The sequence below is a fragment of the Heterocephalus glaber genome, unplaced genomic scaffold (assembly GCF_053883595.1).
Source record: "Heterocephalus glaber isolate CG9 unplaced genomic scaffold, H.glaber_assembly_v1.0 deba00001806, whole genome shotgun sequence".
Taxonomy (NCBI): domain Eukaryota; kingdom Metazoa; phylum Chordata; class Mammalia; order Rodentia; family Bathyergidae; genus Heterocephalus; species Heterocephalus glaber.
In genome coordinates this window covers 173,647-193,682 of record NW_028258481.1, presented here as the reverse complement: position 1 = coordinate 193,682, position 20,036 = coordinate 173,647, and the positions used below count along the sequence as shown (strand labels likewise).

Here is a 20,036-nt window from a genome sequence, read left to right as displayed (position 1 = left end):
TGCCTCACGATAAGCCTGACTGGTTCCCCAACACAGCTGGGGGACAAGGGAAACTCAACAAGTACCGTGAAGCCCTCATAATAAATATTAATAATAATATTCATAATAAATATTCCATCCCTTTGATGGAAGCAGGAACTCAGAGGCCACACAACATGACTAAGATAGCTGAAACCATTCAGGAGAAAGATGAAAGCCCAGAAAAGTTCTACAAATGACTGTGTGAGGCCTACAGGACATATTCACCCTTCAACCCAGAAGCCCCTGGAAATCAGCACATGGTCAACACCGCTTTTGTAAACCAGGCTGCAGCAGACATTCCAAAGAAGATTCAAAAACAAGAAGGCTGGGCAGGGATGAATATCACCCAGCTGATCCTCATTGCCTGAAAAGTCTACATGAACAGGGATCAAAAAGAAAAAACGGAACAAAGAAAAGAAACAGACCACCGAACCAAACAGCAGCAGTGCTGGGCCAGCCTGAACCAAGAAATAAAAAGAAAAATCTACCCGAGAGCTTCTGCCAGAAGCCTAATGTGCAAAACAACTCACTGAAAAGATGAACATGTACTGATTTGGATCCAGACCAATGGGCCTACTGTAAAGAACATGGACATCATAAGAACAAATGCCCAAAGCTCCAGAAGAAGAGAAAAGAGAAAAGACAACAAGAAGAGGAGGATGTCTCCCCTTCCACTCTCCTCCCTTTGGCCAGAGAGGAGGACAAATAGGCGTGATGGGGCTCCTTGAATCTGAGTCCCCCTGAGCCCCTAGTCAAAGCCAAAGTGGGGGACCACAATGTTGTCTGTATGGTGGACAGTGGATCAGAACATTCTGTTGTGACTCAGTTAGTCGCCCCTTTGAGTACTCGATACACTCAAGTTACCGGGGCTACGGGAGTTCCCATTAAAAAGACTTTTTGCCAGCACAGGACATGTACAATTGGGGACCATCAGGTGACCCACGAGTTCTTGTATATGCCTGAATGCCCCATTCCACTCTCGGGGAGAGACCTTCTCGCTAAGCTGGGAGCCACTATCACATTTGATAGGGACACTGGTGATGCCCGTCTGGGCCCGAGCACTACCCCCACCAGCCATGTCCTGCTGGTCACAGTTCCCCAGGAGGAAGAATGGCGATTGTTTGAGGGAGATGAAACTGAAATCCGAGAGACACAAAAGGGTCAAGGGAAGCTTAAGACATTGTTCCCAAGAGTCTTGGCTGAAGACAATCCACCTGGCCTTGCTAGGAGGCATGCCTGATAATGGTGGAACTCAAACCCAGAGCCCTTCCAGTGACCCTTCGAAAGTACTCAATGGCACAGGAGGTCTGATGAGGAATCCACCCCCACATAAATAGATTTTTTGAAATGGGCTCCTTATAGAATGTCAATCACCTTGGAATACTCCTCTCCTCCCAGTGAAAAAGCCTAATGGGGACTACAGACCCATACAAGACTTGAGAGCCATTAACCAGGCCACTGTTACCTTACACCCGGCCATTCCTAACCCTTACACCCTCCTCAATGTGATTCCTGTGAAAGCGAAATGGTTCAAATGCCTAGATTTAAAAGATGCATTCTTTTGCCTTCAAATTGCCTCAGTGAGCCAGCCACTTTTTGCCTTCAAATGGGAAGATCCAGAAACAGGATGAAAAGGACAGCTGCCCTGGATTTGACTACCACAGGGATTCAAAACTGCTCCTGCTTTATTTGGTGAGGCATTAGCTTCAGACTTAAACTATGTCCCACATGCTCAATACAATTGCTGCTTTTTACAATATGTAGATGACCTCCTTCTTTGTAGTGAGTCAAAGACAGATTGTTGGGAAGGCTCAAGTTCCTGCAAGATCCCGGATATAAAGTTTCATGGGAAAAAGCACAAATCTGTCAGACCAAAGTGTGATATTTGGGATTTGATTTAGAGAAAGAACAAAGGAGCCTAGGTCCAGAGAAAAAATAAGTCATTTATTTTCTACCAAGACCTACAACCAAGAAGAAGCTCTGAGAGTTCCTTGGGATGGTGGGATTCTGCAGAATCTGGGTTGCAGGGTTTGCAGAAAAAACAAAGCTGTTATATGAAATGCTGAAAGGCAAGGAAAAGGAACATTCCAACTTAGAATAGAATATTGAACAAGATTTGTCCTTCAGAAGATTAAAAAGGCTTTAAGTAAAATCCCTGTCATCAGCATCCCAGATGTTACCAGACCCTTCAACCTGTTTATAGATGAGAAAAATCATGTTGCCTTATGGGTCTTAACTCAGAGGATGAGCCCTTGGGAGAGACCTGTTGCTTACCTCTGAAGAGTCTTTGACCTCATGGCAAGAGAAGGACCTCCCTGTTTACATGCTGCAGCTGTTGCCATCACATTAATAAAGGAAGCTGACAAGCTGACTTTAGGGCAAGAACTTACTATATATACTTCTCATTCAGTAATGGAGTTATTAAATAGTAAAGGCCAGAACTGGCTCTCCAAAAGCCACATCACTCAATTCCAGGCAGTGCTGTGTGAGAATCCTCACCTGGCCATCATGGCTGTAAAAGCTCTGAATCCTGCAACTTACCTGCCCTCTGAAATGGGTCCACCTGATCACGACTGCCTGATGACTGCTGATGAAGCCTGTGCTAGCCAACCAGACCTTCAGATGACTCCCCTGACTGACTCAGAGTATACCCTTTTTACAGATGGGAGTAGCTCAGTTAGGGAGGGAATCCACTGCTCCAGATAGGCAGTAGTATGTGCTCCTAGCCGGTCTGCTACCCGCTGGATGGTCGTCACAAAGGGCCGAACTATGGGCATCGATTCAGGCACTCAGATGGCCCAAAGGGAAAAAAGTCAATATATATATACACTGATTCCATATATGCTTTTGCTACTATACATGTCCATGGCATGCTGTACAAAGAGAGAGGATTGCTTACGACAGAAGGAAAACAAGTTAAAAATAAAAAAAGAAATCCTGCAGCTCCTTGATGCAGTTTAGGAGCCTCTGAAGATAGCTGTCATCCATTGCAGAGGTCATGAGAAAGTAAAAGATTCCATTACTCTTGGGAACTCAAAGGCAGATGAGACAGCCAAAAAGGCAGCCAACTCCGGCACAGAATTTATAGGGAACGTACAGAACACCCAAGAGGAATCCAGAGAGGCTAACTCGCACTACTCAGGTGGGGAAGATGAATGAGCACAGAGTCAAAAAGCCCATAAAGGAGAATACAACAACTGGCGGCTACTACATTTCTCAACTCTCCACACTTTGTGCCCTTGTCTGCTGAAGATGTAGCACCTGCGACAGAGTAGAGCCCAGCCAAAAGCCTCGGCCACAGCCTGGAATCCAACACATTGGAAGCTCTCCTTTTGAAGATATACAAATAGACTTCACAGAAGTGAAGCCATGCAAAGGCTACCGATATCTATTAGTCTTAATCTGTACCGACTCAGGGTGGGTTGAAGCTTTCCCCACTAAGACAGAAAAGGCCCAAGAAGTATACAGGGTCCTTCTAAGAGAAATCATTCCAAGATATGGACTCCCTCTGACCATCGGCAGTGACAATAGTCCAGCTTTCGTAGCAGAAATAGTCCAAAAATTGGCTAAGTTGCTAATGATAAAATGGAACTTGCATGTCGCCTACTGTCCACAAAGTTCAGGAAACGTAGAAAGGATGAACAGAATCATAAAGTTAGCTCTCACCAAATATTACTTAGAGACCTAGGCCCCTTGGGTAAATCTTTTACCCTTTGCCTTGATGAAAATTAGAAATATGCCTAGCAAAGGAAAATTTTCCCCATTTGAGATCCTGTTTGCAAGGCCACCACCATTGATTAAAAGCCTTAGGGGCAATACACATGAAGTAGGAAGTCTAATGCTCAACCAACAGCTTGAAGCTTTAGGACAGGTTTTTCATCAGCTTCACAAATATTATGGGGCTCAATTCATTTGAGCCAGGAGACCAAATTTGTGTAAAAGATTGGAAAAAGGACTCCCTCAACCCAGTTTGAAAAGGGCCTTATGTTATTGTTATGACAACTCCCACACCAGTAAAAGTTGCAGAAATCCAGCCTTGGATCCATTATTCAAGAATCAAGGAATTTCATCCAAGAGACTCCTGGATGTGCAGCCGGATCCAGCAAACCTGCTGAAGGCAACCCTGCTGAGACGGTGCTCTCAAAGCCCTGCTCCTGTCACTCCTGAAGCTGAAAGGTCAATGCACAGCTGAAAAACTTAAAGGAGACAATATTCTCAAAAGCCCTGCTGACAGGCTGACATATGGCTAAAAACTCATAAATAGTTGTATTGGCTTGCTAACTGAGACTTTCCTACACACTATTGTTGTTGTTTAGTTTTATTATTGTTTTGTTATTATTGCTGTGTGTTTAGTTATAATTGGGTTCCTCTTTGGCGTTGCTCTGAGTACAGTGCCCCTAAAGACTGGAGAACTTGCCAAAAATGCTGTCTTGCTGTCACATATTAATGTATCATCTCACCTTTCTGTGGTCTTATATGTTTAAGATAAATATAGGACATTGGAACTTTACTTTTTTCCCTTAAATTCTTTTATTGGTACATTTTAGGTATACTATACATTTACATTTCTCATTGGGACCTTGTACCTTTACATGATGTATCTTGGTTCTTATTTTTTCCCCATTCCCCTGCCCTCCCTTCACCCCCTCCACCCTTCCCTATTTACAAAGACTTTGTTTCCATTTTTTCCATTTCTCATCATTTTTCCTTTCCCTTCTTTCCTTTCCCCTGCCCCTCCCACTTCCCCTATGCCTTTGGACCTTTTCTTCCTTTTTCACATTATCAATTATTCATTTTAATCATTGGTACATTTTAGGTATACAATATAATGACATTCATCATTGGAAGTTTGCACCTTTGCATAATCTCTCTTGGTTCTTATTTTTCCCCCTTCCCCTGCCCTCCCTTCAACCCCTCCATCCCTCCCTGTTTACAAAGACTTTGTTTCCATTTTTCCATTTTCTCATGTTAATTCCATTCCCTTTTTTCCTTTCCCCTATACCTCCCACTTCCCCTTCCCCTTTGCCCCTTTTATTCCTATTTCACATTATCTATTTTACCTTTTAAGGACATTGGAACTTTAAACTGAGTATGTACAAGCCTAAAGATTCAAAGTGTGATGCCCAAACCAAACTAAGGTAATTAAATGGGAACCCAAAAGGCATCCCCTGCCCATTACATTTGATGGATGCCCACACCAGCACTATGACTGGCCGGGAGTGATAGATTGTGGAGGACATAATAGGAAATAGCAGTACTGTACAATGAGGTCAGAAGGGCAAACGAGAATAGCTAGAAAGTTTCAAAGAAAGTTCCAACAACAGGCTTAACTGGGAAAGAATACACAATCCCCACATTGCCATACTTGTAAAGAAAGAGTGTAACCCACTTAAAATAGTTATACCTAAATAACTAAAAGGACAGGTTGACTCGCTGGCAGATGTAGTGCTACAAAATAGAAGGCCCCTCGATTTACTGACTGCTAAGTATGGGGAAACTTGTCTTTACCTAGGGAAGAATGTTGTTATTAATCAATCGGATTTCCAAATTTATAGCATAAAGAGTCCTTTCCATACAATCATATCAAATGCAATGCAAGCAGAGGCCCATTATGTTTGTCCTGTTCAAATCAATGAAGATTCTGTTTGATACAACAACAGTGGGAAATGAAGTGGAAAGAGCTGCCAAACATAATGAGTAATTACTCTAGCACATCTGTATATGTTGTTTTTGTGCTCTGTGTAGGCTACCGCAAAGACCCCATCTGTGTCAACCTGTCCTGGTTTGAAAAATACTGGGTGACCTTTCCCCTAATGTGAGACAGCCTCTTCCTGGAGAGATAAGAAAACAGCCTTGAGATTGTTTATGTAATGCCCCCAATCTTAAAGCCACTACTGTGACCACTACTTGAACTTTTTACTCTGTAAAAGGTATATAAGGGAGAAACTTTCTGAACTCAACATCAGTCAATAAGCACCAGTTTCCTGAGACTGGTCATTGCTTGGCAATGAACATTTTCTTATTTTACCCAGCACTCCTGGTCTCTGAAAGGTCATTTCCACTCCTGATTTGCCACACCAGCATATGTGTGTGTGTGTTTAATAAGAAAATGATATTTTACATTTAGAAAAGTACTGTAGAAGGTTGACTATGATCTTCATTTTAAAATACTCAATAGTAAGTAGAGAAAAATCCATGACTGTGTGTGACCAACTGATTTAAAAATAATAAATTAACATGTTCTAGAAACACTAAATGTCACTCTCTATTTTGCCTCTATAATACATCTAAATATGAACATAAAATTAATGTAGGTGGGAAAGACAAAGTGAATAAAAGGAATCAAGAAAGATGTGTTAAGTACATGCATTTACTCCCTAAGATGAATGTTAGTATTATGTATTACAAACATGTGCTAATTAAATTAAATTAAATTGAAATCTTGTACAAAGGATTGAAAGGGAAGTGATGAATTAAATGAACTCATGAACTCGAGAGCTAACACACCCAGAGAATTGTGAAAAAGTAGATACACAGATTTTTCAAATGTAATGCTTGATGTTAAAGAGTCATTTTACATTTATACACAATTTTCCTGAAAACTTTTTCATTGCCCTTTTCACATCTTTGTTCCTCAAACTGTAGATGACAGGATTCAGCATGGGAATGATGATGGTGTAAAATATGGACACCACCATGTCGTGCTCCAAGGCGTAGCTGGAACTCGGCCTCACGTACACGAAGAGGATTGTCCCGTGATAAATGGACACTCCAGCTAGGTGGGAGCCACATGAGGAGAACACTTTTCTCCTCCCTTCAGCAGAACGCATCCTCAGAATGGCCAGCAGGATGAAGCCATAGGAGATGAGGACAACCAGGATGGTGACCACCTCAATGGAGTTCACAAAAAGCAAGAGTAGAAGCTCGTTGATATGAGTGTCAGAACAGGAAATAGTGAGGAGAGGAGGGATATCACAAAAGATATGTCTAATTTCATTGGACCCACAGAAGGAGAGGCTGAAAGTGGCCCCCGTGTGCACAATAGTGTGAAGAATCCCCCCAACATAGGAGGCGATGTTGAGCGGCACGTAGACCCTGGGCGTCATGCTCACGGAATACAGCAGGGGGTTGTAGACGGCTTCATACCGGTCATAAGCCATTGCCGCCAGGAGAAAGCATTCTGTGGTCCCCAAACTAACAGCAAAAAATGACTGTGTCACACATCCATAGAATGGGATCATTTTATTCTGAGTCACCAAACCTGCTAACATTTTTGGGACGATATCTGAGGGATAGCAGGCATCCACAGAAGACAACACGCTGAGAAAAATAGTACATTGGGTTGTGCAGCCGGGAATCCTCAATGACCAACACAATCAGTCCTATATTTCCAACGAGGGTGAAAAGGTAAATTGTGAGAAACAAGCAAAAGAGGATGGTCTGCAGGTCAGGACTGTCTGTGAGCCCTGTGAGTACAAATACAGTGACTTCAGTGATATTCTTCATGCTGAAATCGCCTACAGTAGACTTGAAGATTTTCAGAAGATTACCGTTCATGGTACTATGAAAATAATGAACAATAAACAATACTGTTAGCTGAAAGAATATGATCTATGGCTTTATAATTATTTCTTGGCAATGTGTGATGTCCAACCAGTTGATCAGGAGCCACTAACAAGGTACCGTGCTACTGATGGAGACTCAAAGAAGGTTATAGGTGTTTACTCTGCTGTGATTAGTACTTCAAGTACCTCTACTTATGCACTTTGTATCTTAAAGTTTGGTGATTATATATCAAGGAGTGGAAATTTAGAGCATAATATTAATTTCCATGATTGTCATTATAAGAAACACCAGAACTGTTTCAAACAATAATTAATCCAGTTTGTCTTAACATTAAAAATGCATAAGCTTATCAGTTCTTCATGTACTTCCCACACTTCAAAATTCATGGTGGATTTCTTCATAAAACCATTTCTGTGTAAAGTTGTATACCATTATTTTTGTATGTTTTCTGAGTCAAAAATGATAACAGAATTCCCATCACAAAAGAAATACTACTAAGAGTCAGGGTTGAAAATCTTCAGCACAAAAGAAGATACAATCGACAGAGTGAAGGTACCACATACAGAATGGGATACTTTGCCTGCTCTTCCTCTGAAATAGATTAATATCTAGAATATATAAATAGCACCGAACAGTTGAAACACAAAAAATAAATGCTCCAATCGAAAATGAATGAATGAAATGAAGAGACACTTTTCAAAACTAGAAGTTCAAATGGCCAATAAGTACATTAAAAAATCATCTTACGGCATTAGGGAAAGGAAAATCAAAACAACTCTTTGATTCTATCTTACTCCAGTGAGAATGGTCATCAACAAGAACACTAAAAGTAAAGATACTGGCAAGGCTATGTGGAATAAGGAACTTGCTACACTGTTGGTCAACATGGAAGGTAGTAAAACCACCATGGAAATCGGAATGGAGACTCTTCAAAAATTAACAGTAGATATTGCATGTGATTCAGCTATTTCACTCCCAGATATTTTCTCAAAAGATTTAAAATCATCACACTCAGCCAGGGATTTACCTCAGTGGTACCGCCACCTGCCTTGCAAGTGCAAGGTCCTGAGTTCGATCCCTGGTACCAAAATAAATAAATAAATTAATAATTAATTAAAAGTCATCATGCTGTAGTAATCAATGCATATACATGTTTACAGCAGCAGAATTCACAAGAGTTCAACAACAGAAACAGCCTAGATGCCCCTTAATGGAGATAGACATAAAAATATGGTACACACACCAAATAGAATTGTACTCTTCCAGAAGAGAAAATATATTCATGTCATTTGTAGGAAACTGAATGATGCTGAGACCATAATGTTAAATGGAGTGAGACATAAAGTTAAGGACTGCATGGTTCCTTTTACATGAGAAACCTAAGGAACAAATAATTTAAAGAATAAAATGCAACGGAGGAAACAGACAGGTAAAATTTTGAGATGACCAAGGGGAAGAGGAAGGGAGAGAAGGGAGGGTGGTGGATAAAGGACAATAAAAATGATCAAGATACAATTTATAGGGGCCACTTCGCCCAAACAAATGTGATTATTATGTATCACAAACACAACAACTTAAAACATGACTACCCTTCTTGGGTGCACATTCTCATGACCTCATTTAACCCTAGTTTTTTCTCACTTGCACAAACTTAAATACACTCAATATGTGTATCAACATGTGATTCCATTTCCACCACATGAAAATCAGAGTGCCACATTCAGATCAGAGCAATAACAAAAGTTGTTGCTGTTTAACTTTAATAGAGTCAATTCATTTACTTTTTTCATTTTCTGCTTGTGTTTCATTTTTTGATTTGTTTCTCTTATTTAAGGATTCATTACCAAATCTGTTGACATGAATCACATGTATCTACGTGAAGTCATATGTGTAGTGAGTTAGGGGGACAACTTACTTCTATGGCAACATCCAGTTGTGTGAGTAGTATAATTCTCTTTCATCAGTGTTCAACCTCACTACAATGGCATGTGACTGTTTCTTCTGAATTTACAAAACTTGAGTTGCCTTGCAATATTATTGCTGCTACAGATATTAAACTAAATTTCCTCAAATTATTTTTATGGATAGTAATGGGTATATCCAATATTGAAACATTTTTGTGCTATCTACTTAACTGGAAATTATTCGTAGGATGTGGATGGACTGAAAATTACTATGTGTGATCCAGATATATAGACCACATTCATTATTATAAAATGTGAGCAGGATGAAGAATAAAAATACATGAACTGCTTTCTGGATTGTGTTGGAGACAACTGATTTGGAAACAAATTCCTATCTTGTTGAAGTGCTGGAAATAAATATTTAGCAGTCAAGAAAATTAAATCTCAACACTTTATTGTTATATGAGATTTTTAAAAACCATTGAAAATGATGTTAACATCATAGTTTCACTGATTTAATATAAAAACCACTTAAAATCAGTTTTATATATTCCCATGTACAGATATATATATATGTATACTTTATTTTTCCTATCATATTATGGCAAATATATTTTACAAAAAGATATGTAAAAATGATAAAATACTGTAGGAAGAGTGGTTCTGTGAAATTGGACAGAGGAAATGGGAGTAGGAGAGCTGAGAAGAATGGAAATGTAATCATTGTACTATATTTCAAACAAGAAAGCACATATTATAAAGCTCTCACTTAGTGTGGGTGATGAAAATATGGAGTCAATTGTGTCATTTCTGGGCACACAGATATGTGTTCATGTTTTTGTGTGTTTGTGTGTGTTTTGTGGCCTATTGGTAATCTGATTTTGAGAGATTTAACTACCTGACTAATGGATGTTTATGTAGATGAAATAAAGCAGAAGTAAAAGAAATAAAATATAACTTTGATGAATATGGTGAAATACATCTATATTTAGTTCGAGTAGAAGTCACAAGAAAATGTGAAACTCAATACAGTTTTTACCATCAGTTCAATAACATCTATGGTTCAAGTGCAATGAAATGTGGAATCTAAAAGGATGTGATCATGACCCACCTTCATAACTGAAACCCACATGCCATATTGCGTTGACTCTTCAATTTTATTTATGTTTAAAAGAGCAACAGCGTTCAATAAAACAGCGACGCAATGTTGTAAAGCCAGATGAACTAATTAAATGTGTAGCACAATTTATTTTAATGTTAGGGCTAGAAATGTATAATGATCATGTACTTGAGATGATATCATCATATATTTCAACTAAAATTTTCAGATATTGAATCACAAAATGAACATTATTACTAAATGATTGAAAAAGTATGTGACAAAAAAGAAAATGTGACAAGAACCTTGAGACAGATATTAAAGTTTTTAGCTGCAAAAAACACATGTTGTGAATATTAATATACAAATATTATCCTAATAATCCTAATTATCCAAAAAATTCTTCAAGTAATAGTTTCATTATGATTATTTTCTCTGCCACTTTTCTATATTTCTGAATTATTCTTTAACACAAAGTAATATTGTTAATTGTGTGATATGTTGACATAAAAAATACAGACAAAGGCCGGGGATTTAGCTCAGCGGTTTTGCTGCCTGCTGCGCAAGCTCAAGGACCAGAGTTCGATCCCCGGTACCAAAAAAATAAATAAATAAATAAATAAATAAATACAGACAATACCACAATTCCATTTGTTTTGTTACAGTGTGCTTAGTTTTACTTTAAGTGAATTAGTTGAAAACTACAATGGAGAAGTTAGCTAAACTGCTCTTGAGAGGCATTTCCACTGAGTGATAAGAAAAATATGGCTCAGTCAGTGTGAGCACATATTGATAGGACTCTCATATTTTGACACAATGTCTCTGACACAATGACTCTGACTCTTGAAGAATCTAATAACATAGGACTAACTGTTAAAACCAGTGAGAAACCACATGCCCACACACAATTAGAATAGGCAGGAAACTGCAAATATTTTGGGTTCATTTAAGCACTGAGTTTGCAAAGGGGAGAGAAAATGTTACAGCTGTGGAGTATTTGCTAGAGGAGAAAAACTTCTTGTGCACTAATTTATTTCCACTCTGTAGCCTATAAGTGAAAGAGACAAGATTTAACCCTACATGTCTCATAGTGCACACATGTTTCAGTGTCCTTACTCTGTGTCTTGCTAGACCAGAGCTTCGTTTTGTAAGTTATACATCCAAATCCCAACATACTCAGGGCAGTGAGTCAAAGCACAAGTCTTTTTTTTTTTTTGGTACCAGGGATTGAACTTGGGTCCTTAATATGCATGGAGTTTTTAAAAAAACATTGACTAGGAAATGATTAGAAATGCACAGTAATCCAAATTGGCTTCTAGTGAAAGGATGATTGATTCTCATTGTTTTTATAGCAAAATATTTCCTTCTCGACAGTTAACAGGTTGAATGTATTCTTACCTTCCTTGTGGAGACTCCTGCTTGTTAATAATTTGAGGTGAAATGTCTCCTTCCATTAGGAAAATGAAAGCATATTCTTGATTTAGACCATCCTTATTTATTCTCACAGACATAAAATGAAAATTTTTTATTTTCTTCATTTAGTAGGAAGTTTTAGTTTTATACATTTACAGAGGAATTTGTATAAATCAGAAATAAATGAATAGTCTATTCACTTATGCAATAAGCAATAATAAAAAGTTTATGCAGTGTGCTTAAAAGCTAAAATGTGCAATAAAACAAATTAGTCTGACTTTTCAGCTCTCTAAAGTATTCTGCAAATGATCTCAATATTTCTCTTACCTGTGGAGCAGCAAATTCCAGTTTAACTTATGATGGATTGCTTATTTAGATTGTGTGTATCCACTTACCCAATTGTTGAGGAAACCCACAGGAGATGTTCCCAAGGGAATATGCCCCAATTACCTTCTAATTTATCATAGCAACATGGTGTTTTACTGCCTAAAAATAGGATAAATGCCCCTGGAATGAGATTCTATGCATTAAAATCCCCCAAATGAATGGCGGTATTTGACACCTAATTAAAATGATGTATTGGAAAACGTGTTTTAAAATGTTGTAAATTTTGCTACAATATCTTAATGCAGAAAAAATATAACATGGCTTTGATGTTAGGTTATAATTTCACTTCCTTGAAGTTCAAATACCTCAAAGTGACCGTATAAGCAATTTTATATTACAACAAGTAAGTACTTTTGGCAAACTATAGTAACGTCATGCCACCACTTGTTTCACATATGGGACTGAGTGCATGAGTTACAACTATTCCAATGCATGTTACTTTAATTCTGCTCAAATTATAAACTGCTGTCTTTGAAGCAATTAATGTGAAAAATTGGGTAATTGGGGGATTATGCCTCAAGTAGTTAGAAAACCCAAAATGCTGTATGTAAGGAGGCAGCATGAACTTTAAAACTGACTTCAGCAGACATAATTTTGTGACTGTATACTAAAGTTCACCCAGGTGAAGTATAGTAGGTGTATGTATGTGTGCATCCATCCATCTGTTCAGTCACACACAGTAATCACGTAGAAGCAGACCAGTAGGCAAACACACTCAAGCGCCTATGGCATCACGATGAGCTGAACACTTGCAGGAAAGGAGCTGCAGAAAGATTTCTTCCCCAGAAACACTGGATGTTAGAAAAGCTGCAAAGATTGGGAATTTGAATTTTTGTATCACATGCAATTCAAAGTTCAGGGTAGTGAAATGATTTGCAAAGTTGTATATATATTTTAATCAGAAGCTCATTTGAGCTTTCACTCTGTGTAAGCAAAATTGGAAAATAATATCAGGTAGTAACAACATCAGGAAGAGAAGCAAATATGAGAAGAAGATAAAATATCATACTGAGGTTTAGACCTATTTCAGGAAGGTTGCATGATACACCTCAGGGAAGATGAGAAACTGGAGCCCAAAACATAATGAAGCACTGAAGCATTTAAGATGAGATTTCTAAAGAGTGGACCTCACTTCAAAATGAGTAGACAACAAAATAAGCCAGACACATAAATGTATACTCAGGTGTTGTGGGGAGAAATTCTACATGATTTGGGGGGAAAATCATTTTATTAGGCCTAGTCCTCCTGCCTACAGCCCAGCTAAGGGATTTTTAGACCAAACTCCAGTTTGGCCTCTGGTCACAGCTAAGACCTCTATGGTCCGGTGATGCTGTGATGCTCCAGGACAAGACTACACCAGCTGAAGACACGCTGGGGGGAAGAAGATCTTCATCTGCATAGTTCCTCATTGATCTAGGATTTCCACACCCCCTCAGGCATTTCTTTCATTTGTTTCTCCCCATCTACTGAACTCACTGTCCTGAGTCATCTGTTACATTTGTTTCTCCTGATGTATTGAACTTCCTGTCCCAGTCATCTGTTACACTTGTTTCTTCAGATGTACTGAATAAAGGTGTGTCAAGCTCCGGGCTTTCATCTTTCCTGCCCGGAGCAGCATTGATCATGCCCAAAGCTCAGCTTCTTCTGAAAGTCTCATTTTTTCTATCTTTCCTGTATAACAAATTAATTCACCTTGTGCTGTCATGGCTCACAGGAGAGTAGGACGTGCTCTAGGCTTTCTAGTAATGTCCCCATTCCCTTTTCCCTACAAGATGCAACAAACTGAATCAAATAATAAGAGAAAAATAAATAAAATAGACAAGTCAAGCAACAAAAATCTGCTCAAACCAAAACCTCTCTTTAATCCAGTATCTCCACGAAAACATTTCATAAAGAGAAGCTGAAAAAATCTTCAACAAAATACTAACAAATTCCATCCAAAAGGACATTAAAAAGGTGATTGGCTATAATAAAGTGGAATTCATTTGAATGATGCAAGGATGATATAATATAAGCAAATAAATATGGTACACCACATTAACTGAATGAAGGACAAAAAACATATGGTCATTTTTCCAAAGAAAAAATTTGACAAAATTCAAAATTTCTTCATCATAAAAATGTTGATAATATTGTTTATAAGAGGAAGATATCTTAATGTAATGAAGGTCATTTAAAGTACACCAACAGTTTACATTATAATGAAGGGGAAGCAAAGCTGAACATGTTCTCTCTAAGATCTGAAACAAGACGAATAGGCTCACTTGCATTTTTTTTAATCAACATAGCAGTAGCAGCCTTATGCAGAGCACATAGAAAAGAAAAGGAGATAAACAGAATCCAAATTTGGAAAGAAAAGGTAAAAATGTCATTGTTGGCAGATGGTGGTATCATATCGTATAAAATCCTCAAATCCCATAAAAAGCTACTAGAACAAATAAATGAATTTAGTATAGATGCAGGATATAAAATCAACATACATAAATCAGTAGCATTGCTTTTCTCAGGAGCGAATTATCTGAAATAAAAGTCAAGGACACAATCACACTTACAATAGCTACATGAATAATCTAAGAATAAATTTAAACAAAACCTGAAGATAATTACAACTATAATGATAAATTATTGATGAAAGAAATGAAAGAGGTCACAGTGAAAATCCACTTCATGTCTGTGCATTGGAATAATCAACACTGATTAAGAAACATACTACTGAAAACAGGTCTTCAGATTCACTATAATTTCTATCCAAATGACAAAGAAGGTCTTCACATAATAAGGAAAAAATCCTAAAAAATATATGCAAAACTCACCCCAAAGCTATCACAAAGCCAAAGCCAACCTGACCAAAATGAACAAAGCAGAAAGTCCTGCCCAACCTGGCTTTAAAATATACTACAAAGTTGTCATATCTAAAACAGCATGGTATTAACATTGAAAAGAAAACAGAAGCAAGCAAGTTTCTATAATAAACTAACAAATCTATAGTCAATTTTTTTGTACATATGTTGTTACACCCATGCATTGGAGAATGGGCAGTCCATTCCATAGTAGTTGCTATGAAAATTGTAACTCCACATGCAGAGGAAAGAAAGGGGTTCCTTCCTGTCACCAATCACAAAAACTAATGGGATGGATTAGAGACTTACACGTAGTACCCAGAACTATAAAAGCACAAAAGGAGTCATGAATGAAATGCTTCCTGACAATGCAATGCATGAGGACTTTTGGACAAGATACCAAAATCACAGGGTAAAAATCAAAAATAGATAAATTGGATCATTTCCTCAGCAAAGAAAACAACAGAATGAAGGGATGCCATAAGGAAAAGGAAAAAATGTTCACAAACTGTACATCAGAGAAGAGATGGGTATTCCGAGTACATAAGAAATCCCAAGTCTCAATAGCAAAAAAGAAAACAAGAGGGACAAGAGATCTACATAGACTTTGTGAAAAGAAAATACTGGAATGGCTGACAGTTGTGTGACAATATGCTCAACATCATTGCCATCAAGGAAATGCCAATCCTAACCAGAATGAGATATTACCTCTCTCCAGTAAGAGTTCCTGTTGGTGTAATGCAAAGATAATAAATGCTGAAAAGGACATGGAGAATGAAAATTAGTACGGAATTACGGAAACCTCTATGGATATTCCTCAAAAGTTAAAACTACAACTTCCCTGTGATCTAGGAATACTGCTGGTTTGTGTACATCTAAAGGAGGGAGGAGTAAATCTGGATCAAAGGCTACTAATTTACAGTTAGGAATAAGAAATTTGGTTATGCTTTACACAGGTAGAGTGTGACTACATTAAAGTGCTGTACTGTAACTTTCAGAAAAATCTAGAAGAAACAATTTTGAACGTTTTCAACACAAAGAAATGATACAGGTTTGATGTGACAGATATATTTAACCCAATTGAAACATTATGCAGTCTATGAATGTATGGAAATATTGCAATATACTTCATTCATATGTATCATAAATGTACAGTGTGGTGAAATTTTACAAACTGTAAAGCTTGAGAATAATAAGCTTGAGAATAATCCCTAGACCAAGAGTCAGAATGTCCCCAGTTCTCCCAGGAAACTCCTTTATTTATCTCCTAGTCATGGGCACCCCTGCAAAAGTAATGCCCTTCAGAGCAATAATAAACATAGAAGTCATTGAGACCTTTTCAAAATCAGGGATTGGAATCTTAAATTCAAAAATCCTTGTCTATAAGTGTCACTTATAAGAACTTTGATAAACATATCCAAGTACATAAGTAAATAAACCTAAAATACTTCTATCATCCTAAAAATTTCTCAAGTTTCTAGTTTGTAGTGGATCAGTTCCTTTTGCCCTGTGCTTCTGTCACTTACTAATTTTATTTGTAATTGTATTGCATTTTTTCACTGTTAGAATGCTGCCATGTGCAGAATGAGATACAAATGCCAGCACATTGGAGGAAACATTGTGAGTTTGGTGTCTTCCACTTAGCAAAACTTTGGTGTCTAACTATAATGTTTAACCATAAACCATTGATGAGTCTTCCATTTTGTAAATGTACTTTTACTTATATTTCTTTGCTAATGTTTATTTATTGGTTTCTTCCCTGAAATATACACATTAGAACTTCCTGCATTTCTTGGCTGATTTTGATATTGCATTTCTTCAATCCAAAGGTTATGAATCTAATCCCTCTCTGAAGGCTTTCTTGATTGCTTGCAAATATTGGCAAATAGAAATAAAGCTGCTGTGAGCATGAGTGTGCAGAATTTTGTGTAGAAATACTTTTTCAGCTCCTTGAGATCTATATATAACATGGCGTATGTGAGCTGGCTGGCATTTTAGTAAGAGTGTATTTCACGTGGAAAGAAACTTCCAGGATGAGTGGTCACGTGGCCATGTCCCCAGCACTCCCGCCACCCCCAGTGAGCCTGCCTTGTGCTACACAACCTCGCCTGCATTTGTTGTTTACTGCGTTCTGAATTTCGAGCACTGTAACAGGGCTGTAGGAGGTAACAGTGGTCTTCATTTGCATTTCCTTTATGACCTCTGATGTGGCTGAGCTTCTACATGCTTATTTGATATCTTTCTTCTCTTGTGAGATATCTTGTAAATATTTTATCATAGGCTTTAATGAGATTGTGTCTTTTTGCCAATATTTAACACTTCAGACTTAGTTTATTTTTTACAAACATTGTCTAGTGTCTGTGGCTTACTGTATCATTTTCAGACCACCCAAGTAACTAATTTCCACAATATTTTTAGAAATTTTTGGTTCTAACTAGGTTCAAATCTGTGAATTGTATGTGGAGAAATGCCCAGGAGAAACTGAAAAGGTTAACTTATACCACTGTTGAATCTCTATTATACTCTTTTAGTATATAGGATTGTAGTTATATTTATATTGTTGTAACTAACTGGGTAATGTTTCCAAAAATGGATTCACTTGACCCATTTATTATTCTTTTCCATTACAGTATTTTAAAATTACAGAAACTTAATATTTAAACAAGTATAGTGAGTGATCATTAAGGAATGTTTACATGGTATCATAATTATACTTTCAGAGTACCCAATCATACAAGTTTCCAGGATATCAAGAGCCTTCGACAGGTTATATTTCCAAGAAAAGGAATCAGATTTCAGGAAATCTGTTAGTATCCACATGGCACATGTTAATTATCAAGGTTGACACTGATTCTTTGTAAGCTCTGTGCATATTTGTTTTGCATTTCATATCACTGGGCAAAATGCTTTCATGCAGTAAGTTTTGATCATGTAATTCATTGTTCTACATCACTGAGTCACTGTGAAAACACAAAATTAAATTGTTAGGTTTCTCCCCAGGGGAGAGTTGGAGTGTATTCTCCTTGGAGCTCCCCTGTGGACCTCTACCAGAGCACAAGGACCTAATAAAAGAAAACAATGTCTACTGCCTTATCCACCATTCAGTTGGTGAGCAGTTCAGTTCTGACGGTAAGTGAAAGGACAACTTGTGAAACATTTAGATGCTATAGTGTTGAATTTGAAACTACAATGTATGCCTTAATATTTTAGTCTAAGACAAAGGACTTAACTTGAGATTCTATTGCAAACTGAATCTCTTTTGTTTCCTGGAACACAGCAGAGAAAATGGGGAGAATTCCCTGAAAATATCAGTGACTAGATCTGTGATTTAAGAGTTTGCTTTAATTGACTTGAGAAAGGATAATGGTCAGAAGAAGGGAATAGAATTGAAGAATTATACATATAATTGGTACAAGTGACGAAATGTAGACCATATTAAATTGATTTAAAATGTCTACCTGAGGAATTGGTTCCATGACATTTTTGGATTTTTTCCTATTAAAAGATTTAAAATTTACATTTATTTCCCAGTTAGAAAATTGATAGAAGAGGCTGTTCAGCTTACTTTTAAAAATTTCAGTCTTCTAAGCTTGATTGCTTTGTAAATGAATTTAAACATGAGCAAGTGTGGTTTTCTGCTGTTTCTGGGGGATGGCTTCTCAATGTCAGCTCACCGCAATGAGTGTGCAGAGTGGCGACGTGAAAATGCAGCAAGCGGGGGCCGAATCCTGGCTTGAACCATGGCTCCGTGACTGACTGTGTGACTCCGCCCCATTCTGTGTGTGCCTGGGCCGCAGCTTTCTCATCAGTCCAGCCCTGCTGAGCCAGGAGTTTGGAGGTGCTGTGCCGATTCCATGGGGTAAAATACACACAATTCTCACCCTTTGACGAGTGATAGCATGGCAGCTGCTGTAGAGGATTTTCTGGTTTTGAGCTCATTGTTTGTCATATGGCCAGTGATCTGTGTTTTCATATTTTGAGAACTGAGGGCCTGATTTTTCTTTGCTTTTCCAGATTGTTCATGTTGTGTTAAAAATTCTGAGATCTGTATTTTTATCTATAATCTGTCAATGTGAAATCAGAGACACCAAATGCATTCGGATCTAATTCCCTAAACTGTTAGCTGCCCAAAAGGTCTGTGCTGTGAGCATCTTGGATGAAGTATTGGAAACCAAACTTACTGTGGACAACTCCTTCCAGTTCGCAAGAGTGATTTAGGGAATTGCTGTATTGAGACATGATCTGGAATGAAGGATATTTTATGAATTCATAAACCAGCTGTTTGCTCCATAGCAAAGAACGGAGGCATCATTGTTTGCTAGAAAATTATTATCATAAAATTCATGGGTACCAGCTCCCCCTGATGAATCCAATCATTATGTACCACAAACATGTTCAATCAAAAAGGTCACAAGGACTGCCTGTGAAAATGTTAACTGCATTTCTCCCCTGTCCATAGACAAATAGATGCCGATCTAATTTTCAGCATTTTACAGAGTATTGGGGTTTGGTGAGTACAGTATCATCAGCATGCAATTTTAATGTCATATAAAACCTGTCCATCACTGTCCCGTAAGCACTGAGGAGGGAGCCAAAAGTCTTGTATGCTTGATATGCTTCAGGCAGGCAGGCTACCCCAGTGGTCAAACTGAAATGTAAGTCTAATTTATTCTGTGTTTTGCTAATGAAGAAAGTCTGTTCAACAATTTTCCCACTGCTTCTCTCACTTTGCGTTATACTGAGAATGTGACTGTTCCATGTGAAAACCTGAGAGCTCTAAGGAAACTCATTCTATGGATTCTGAGT

The 20,036-nt window shown here is 37.9% G+C and overlaps 1 protein-coding gene across 1 annotated transcript; it reads right to left on the bottom strand.

Moving 5' to 3' along the window:
• Nucleotides 1-6,590: 6,590 nt before the first annotated feature.
• On the bottom strand, nucleotides 6,591-7,578 carry LOC101699342 (olfactory receptor 5T18-like). Its single transcript, XM_021248340.2, has one exon. The coding sequence runs from the start codon at nucleotides 7,290-7,292 to the stop codon at nucleotides 6,591-6,593; it is 702 nt and encodes a 233-aa protein (XP_021103999.2). The 5' UTR covers nucleotides 7,293-7,578.
• Nucleotides 7,579-20,036: the final 12,458 nt, after the last annotated feature.